This window comes from Etheostoma cragini, chromosome 15, assembly GCF_013103735.1.
Source record: "Etheostoma cragini isolate CJK2018 chromosome 15, CSU_Ecrag_1.0, whole genome shotgun sequence".
NCBI classification, from domain to species: Eukaryota; Metazoa; Chordata; class Actinopteri; order Perciformes; family Percidae; genus Etheostoma; species Etheostoma cragini.
In genome coordinates this window covers 12,216,636-12,223,854 of record NC_048421.1, presented here as the reverse complement: position 1 = coordinate 12,223,854, position 7,219 = coordinate 12,216,636, and the positions used below count along the sequence as shown (strand labels likewise).

Genomic DNA, 7,219 nt, shown 5'->3' with positions numbered 1-7,219 from the left:
AAAGAGGGAAATAACAGGTGGCAGAACTCTGAAAAAACACAGCCCAATCCTTATACGCCCTGATCTTAAAAGCATTATAGCAGCACATTACAGACCTATAATAACCACAGCACAACCACCAGAAATCATGTAAGGTCACAGTAATATACCAATTATTCATTTTTAATATCTGGTTTATTATAATGTGTAATGTGTCTAATGCATAATGTGGTTGACATATCATTTTATAAGTATACCAGTGGATCTCCAATATATATTTAAACAATAGTGATGGCTTAACATGTGTGCATAATCAAGCTTAAATCATATGCCTTCTGTGGCCCAAACTTTCCTTTCTTCTCTAAACTGAAATAAAATAACCTTCGACCCATGTAGATATAGACATACTGTACAACTTTATTATTTCCTATACAATGATTTGATGTTTTTTCTCTCTCTACATTTCAGCCTTAGGTGTGACCATGTTACGCTTCCATACCAACAACTTAATCTGCTATCTCGTTGTCCGATCATGACTGGCTGTGAACAAAAGCCTGTTTTCAGTTCTGCTTGCATACTTGTTTCCTATTGCTTCTGAACTCCATGCTTTGTGAAACCCCAGCAGGCAGAAGTATTAGTGCAGCATGTAGCTTGTAAGACTCACACTGTGATCAGAATGCTACACAGCATATCCACTCTTAAGCGCAACTGCAGTGCAAGTGAGCAAGTAATCACATGCTTTTGGGTGTATTCATCGAGAGCCCAGCTGGGAAACTCAATGTACAGTTACACGTAATGCTTGCTTTACTTTGAATGTGCTGCTCTCTCTCTTCAAGTTCTCTAGAGAAATGTTAAGCTTGTGTGTCTATAATACAACCTTTTTCTTTGACTCTGTGACAAACTGAGCAATATCTATCTTGCCAGGTTGTTATAGCAACACAGTCAGAGCACTACACCCTTTAGTGGGAATGAGAGGGACTGAACATAAAGAACGTGGTTTCCGAATTTTAAAAAAAAATTTTTTATTGGCAACAGTAGGCAGAATAACAAATGCTTTCCTCTAAATTCACTTTGTGCAGGACAAATTAGTATTGGCACGAGAGAGACCAAATGAGAGAGAGCGAGAGAGAGCAAGAGAGAGCGAGAGAGAGAGAGGCAGTGAAACAAAAAGACAGTGGTGTTGAATTTTCAATCAGTATTCTGCCTAAGGATGTCCCTGAGAGAAGTTGACTTAATTTAACACCTTACAGATTGCTTATGCACACAATACATTAACATGTCAAGTTTTATTTATCTTAGTACCTTCCTCAATCTAACTTTCCCTTTTATTCAGTCAATTCAACCTTTCTAATAACATAAAAAAAATGTTTGTACATTTTTGTTTTTTTTCCACATCAGACTACAATATGTATGTCTAGATACCTAAGAAATAGAAATGGCATTTACAGACTTTTTAGTACAAAAATAATTAAACATTCCAGAGCTGTACCATCACATATGTTACAACATGCAATAAGCATAATTTATGTATACAATAATAATAAAACCTAGCCCTTTCAACACTGTTTCCCACTGCAGTGTTTAAAGCACTCTCAAGTAATGCATATCACTTAAAATGTATTTGTGGAATGAAATAAGGATAAGCAGAGAGGCAATATAATACTTATAATTAAGGCCATTTTCTGTTGAATCAGTCCCGTTAAGTGTTACACATGCCTACACCTCCAATGGCCTATTAAAAGAGATTTTGTAATAGAAAAATAGACATTTTCCAGCTGCTGCATGTATGTACACAGATTTAAAGCCATGCAAAATTAAATTTAAAAAAGTCCTCACAGCCTCATACAGGTCCAGATGAGGTGAGGAGATAGCTGCCTTTGCTGAAAGAAAATGTGCCTCCAGGTGTTACAAACAAAAAGCCGAAAATAAAGAGCAGGGCTGCCACACACAGAAATACCCCGACCAAGGCAGCAAAGGTTGTGCGATCTCCTGTAAGAGATGGGAGTTTTTGTTACATTCTCTCTCTTAGCTCATCTTTTCATAGTGGAACAAGCTGAAAAAGGTGGTGACGTTTGGAACAATATCTTACTTGTAACTTCGATGACTGTAAACGTCTTGGTCCTGGTGCCCTGAGTATTAGACGCTGTGCAGGTATAGTTACCTGGAAGCTCAAAGGACGGGGCCAGAATGGGCTCATTCTCATTTATATTTGTCTGTTGTATTGGTTGTGGAAAATGCCAGCTGTATACCGGCATTGGGTTTCCCGTAGCAGTGCAATTTAAAATGATTTTACTACCAGCTTCGAGGTGCATGGTCTCATTTTCGGGCTCGGTGAAGGTTGGTGAGTCTAAAGAAATATATGAAATTAAAATCAGACAGAAAGAGAAAAACAAAGGCAACTTAATACACAATCAGAGAAAAGCAAAACATAGCCAATGGTTAAATTAATTTTGGCATTAAAAAACGTACACAGTACAACCAGTTCATGTGACTTTGATCGGATTGCGGTTAGATTTGGTACTGATGGGGAAAACTCCAGCTTTGCTTCACACCAAATCTGAGTTCCATTATCACTTCTTTGGGCAGTCAGATTGAAGACGGATGCCGCATTGGCTGGAGATGGACTGGTCTTGTTAAATGCCTCTGTGTAGATTATCTCATTTCCTTTGTGCCAGTACACAGAGAGGTTTCCTACTGGGGCAACATTAACAATGTCACACTGCATGCGATACTTTTTGCCCTCTACCATGGGGCCCGTTTGACTTGGCTGAGACATGGATACACTGTCCGGCATTTCTGTATAAAGAAAAATTAAACATGTCAAAATGTATTTCAAAAACTCTCCAATATCAGAGGAATCTAACGAATAAAAACTATAAGTGGCCTGATTGGCAGCTTCAGATAAAGTTACTTACTGTAAACAGTGACTGATAAGGTTTGTAAACATTGCTGGTGGTTGACATTGAGATTGATGAAGCAGAGTGGTTTAAGCTCCCAGATTTTCATAGAGTCTATTTTTAAGGAAACAGACGAGGCTCTATCTTTAAGTCCTATGCCTGTGCCGTATGGTGACTCCCAGCCCATTGACTGTGTCCGGTTGGATGGTGAGCTGCAGATGACGGAGAAGGGATCTCCAAATCTCACCACAACTTCGGGAGGGCTCATCGAGATCTCGACTGGACAGGAGGACCTCACAGGCTTTCCTGCAAGTACACATTATGTATTATAGCTGACATTACAAGCAGCTATGTACAAAACTGTGTTTTTTTTAAAGGTCCCATGGAATAAAATTTTCACTTTATGAGGTTTTTTAACATTAATATGCATTCCCCCATCCTGCCTATGGTCCCGCAGTGGCTAGAAATAGTGATGAGTGTAAACCAAGCCCTGTGTATCATGCTCTGCCTTTGAGAAAATGAAAGCTAAGATGGGCCGATCTGGAATCTTGCCACTTATTAGGTCATAAGGGGCAAGGTTACTTCCTCTTTCTCTGCTTTGCCCGCTCAGGGAATTTATCCCACCCATGAGAGAGAGAGACATCACAGCTTTCAAACGAGCAAAGTTGCAGTTGGTCAAGGCCACACCCCCAGGCTCCACCTTGCCCCACCCCTCCTCAAAAGCTACAGACTCAGAAATGGCACATACTAAGGAAAGCTCACTTTGGGACAGGCTCTAGTGGCTGTAATTCTGCACCAAGGCTGAATTTTGGGAAAGACACTCAGACACAGTATTAGGGGACCACTAAGGGCTAAAGCATCCAAAGAGCACCATCTCATCGGACCTTTAAGTAATATTAAAGCATTGTTTTTCAAAGTCTGTGTTTTTATCCAATGAAGGCTCATTGCATGGTACACAAAAGCAGTGCATACCGTAACACTGCAAATAGACAATATAACTAAACATAGGAACAACGAAACACTGCTTACACTAAGAGTATGTGGTACCCTGCTCTTTCTGGTACTTGAAAAAAATTGGAAAACTATTCCAAGTGATTACAATTAATACAGTAATGATATTCACAACAATCAAAAATTATTTTCTTGTTAATGTTCATGTCTTGTGAGAATCAGTCTTAAACAAGAGTGGAACATGAACCAAAGCATGGGCGTAGGTCAACCTGAAGAGCCGACGCCGTAAGACACAATACAATCGGACTCGTAGTAATGAAAACAAAACAAACTCGACAGAAAATAGTTACCTGTACACGCTATTAATCCGATTATTATTATGAACCATTTCATGGTTTCGCCGGTGTGCTAACCAGAAACACGTTTAAGACTAAATGAAATACAAAAATGGTCCAGTGGACAGACTAAATTTCCTAATCCGTGTATCCCTCGTAGTTGTCCTACTTTCTCTTTCATTTGGGATCACACAAAGTCGCGAATCCTTAGCTACCTCTCTGATTTGATGCATTAACGTGCTCCTCGTAAACTCCGTCTAGTAGGCTGTAGTTTTGCTCATTTTTTGCCTGATCACAGTTCACAGCGATGGTCGGAAGTAAACAGTGTCTAAAAAAACAACGTGTTGAAACCACGAATGAAATAGAAGTTGACTATACTTGAGCAAGGGTGGCTTGAAGAAATAGTTTGACATTCTGGGAAATTGCTTTCTTGTCAAGAGTTAGATGAGTATATGTATAACACAGTCATCTTTAATCGGTAAAGTTAGCAGCAGCCAGAAGGTAAACTAGTCCTTTAGTTTAGCTAGTTAGCGTACACACTGGAAAAAGGGGCAGTTGCAGCCCTGCCCGAATTAATGTAGCCTATTTCCCACGCTGGGGAACTGTTGAACGTTTTCACTGTTTAGCAATTACTATCATTTTACATTAACAACATTACCATACCCCCACACCCAAAAAGGCCGATCAAGCTTTTCAGGAAACCCCCTTATTGCCAAGTGGGCGGAAGGAAGTATTAGTTTCCGACTATTTCCGACAGCACCTGAAGGCAGCGTTTATTCAGTTCAGCTCACCCAACGTCACTTCTCCAACAAACAGTCATACAGTATAGGCTAGTTGCTGCACCCTCAAAACCTGCTTAAAACCTAGCAGTAGACGAGCATAACGCAGTGATTATGGTAACTTTGTGTGTGTTGTCCAATCGCCAAACAGATCTATAGTATTTAGAATTTCTACTGATGTGTTTCTGAAAAATCCAAACTGTCTGCAGGATAGTGCTGGTGCTACCCTTGTAGCCCTTGTTTCTCCTTCAAAATTTGTCATGGACCTGTGCTCTCAGGTGGATTTGCCAGATTTGAAGAAAGTAGCAGCCTTATAAAATTCAATATTATTATTGTTTTAAAACCCAACAAAATGAGACTTCTGTTTTTAATCATACATTTCTGCATGTCAGATGAATTCAGGCATGTAGGGTTTCAGTCATTTCAATCCATAAGCTTGAAGAGCCACATTTTTTAATATAAAATACAAATATACACCAGTCACAAATATTTACAGCCCTTAATGTTTACAAATGTATAACGTCTTAAATTCCTTAAATGACTCTTCTAACATTTGCAACGTTTTAAAACCAGTCTGCAGTTATTTTCAATGCTAGATTGTTCTATAGCTTTGTGGTTTCTTGTAAATAAATATGTTTTGCATTTACATAAAATATGATCCTGATATACATTTCTGATAGGCATTAGGCTATAATATCTGCAGTCATTCATACAAAAGCATACAACTGTTCAACAAGACAATTTGTCCCATAAGGCCTGACAAAGTTTGGCACAACAAAGGTCAAGGCAAAAAAAAAAGAAATTCTACAAATTCAGTGCAGAGTGGCTTACAAAGAATAGTGAAGGGACAAATGGGCTCAATGCAAGCAATAGCGTCCACAAATTGAGACGAGCTGGTCTCCTTTTTCACAGTTTCAACATCACACCATCAGAGTCCGGGAGGAGTGCACGCCTGTTATAGTGTTACTGTTAAAACAAGAGCGGTTTCAGGGTCATCACGTACGCATGCTACAATCCCATTTGGGTTGTAAATAATTGCATACATAGATCAGTGTTTGAGTTTGGGGGCATAATGATAAAAAACTAAATATATATCTATAGTAAAAAATCATTAGAGAAACAGAGGCCAACAACTACAACAAAAATAATATCAAAATTCCCTTTGTGCTCATAAAAAACATCACAACAGTTTTTTCTGGCAAGTCTGTGCCAAACCTTTGAGTCCTTACTCCTCCTGCTCTTTATTCTGTCCAGTGAAAACAGGTAAAATCCAGTAGGCTAGTTCACATAGAATCCTACTTCTCAAGCCAAGGTTGCTAATTTTTAGAATTAGATTTTCCCTTGAAGGGTAAAATACTATTTGATGTGGGGAAATGGATGTAAGGATGTCAGTGTGTGAACCACATTATTTGTATGTTATGAGCAGCAGTGTTTCTGGTGGCAGAGAGATTCAAGTCATTCAGAGTGGTCAGCTATCAATCCTGTAGTATCCACAAATACTGTTAAGACAGCTTGGTCATAGGAAACTGCATGTCCCAGCCGTTGTGGGCTACATTGCCACTGTGGGTGTCAAGTTTGGGGTTTTTAAGACTGTAGCGGCGCATCCTGGTGTTCTTGTAGTAGATTGAGTAGATGAAGAGGAAGAAGATGGAGATGGCAACTACTGTAACAGCCACAAATCCAGCTATTAGGGGAAGGTAGTCCTCTGTAATGAAATCATCCAGGTAACATATTAATGTTTAAGAATTTCCAAATAAACTACTATAAAGACAAATGTCTCCATTTCTACCATGCTTCAATACATTTATGTGAACCTTAATTCATAAAATCTTTATTTTCTACTGCATTATCAATAAAGACGCACTTCACCATTTGGATCTAAATCCACATATGACAATCAAGAAAAAGTTGCTAATTCTCAACTTAACAATTTAACATGACTTAGACAGGAAGATACAGTAGGCTAACTGTACTTTTATAATGAAAACATGGAAGTCCTTCTGATCATAACACCTGACAACAAAAAGCAACCCATTTTTTAAAAAAACTTTACATTTTACAACAAAACTTAACTTTCAACCACTCCACTGGCCGTCTGCCTTTTTGTTTCTGTTATTGTACGCAAACCATCCACAGAAATACATTTATATGGCTGGATAGCAAACCCTTGAAGTTATTTGTGTTTTGCTTGGCTGCGTAAAGTTATTTCTAGTTACAAAATGTATATTGCAAATATTTAGGCTGTTGAAAGCATAGATATATATATATATATATATAT

At 38.6% G+C, this 7,219-nt stretch overlaps 1 protein-coding gene across 1 annotated transcript in view; it reads right to left on the bottom strand.

Annotated features, from left to right (window-relative positions):
* LOC117958161 (hemicentin-1-like) overlaps positions 1-7,219 on the bottom strand; it is an 18,339-nt gene that overhangs the window by 2,380 nt on the left and 8,740 nt on the right. The window contains exons 11-15 of the mRNA XM_034894432.1: positions 6,447-6,646; positions 3,849-3,855; positions 2,895-3,182; positions 2,449-2,775; positions 2,069-2,326 (exon numbers count right to left, since the gene is read on the bottom strand). Coding sequence (XP_034750323.1) covers positions 2,069-2,326; positions 2,449-2,775; positions 2,895-3,182; positions 3,849-3,855; positions 6,447-6,646 — 1,080 coding nt within the window. The remainder of the gene's footprint in view (positions 1-2,068; positions 2,327-2,448; positions 2,776-2,894; positions 3,183-3,848; positions 3,856-6,446; positions 6,647-7,219) is intronic.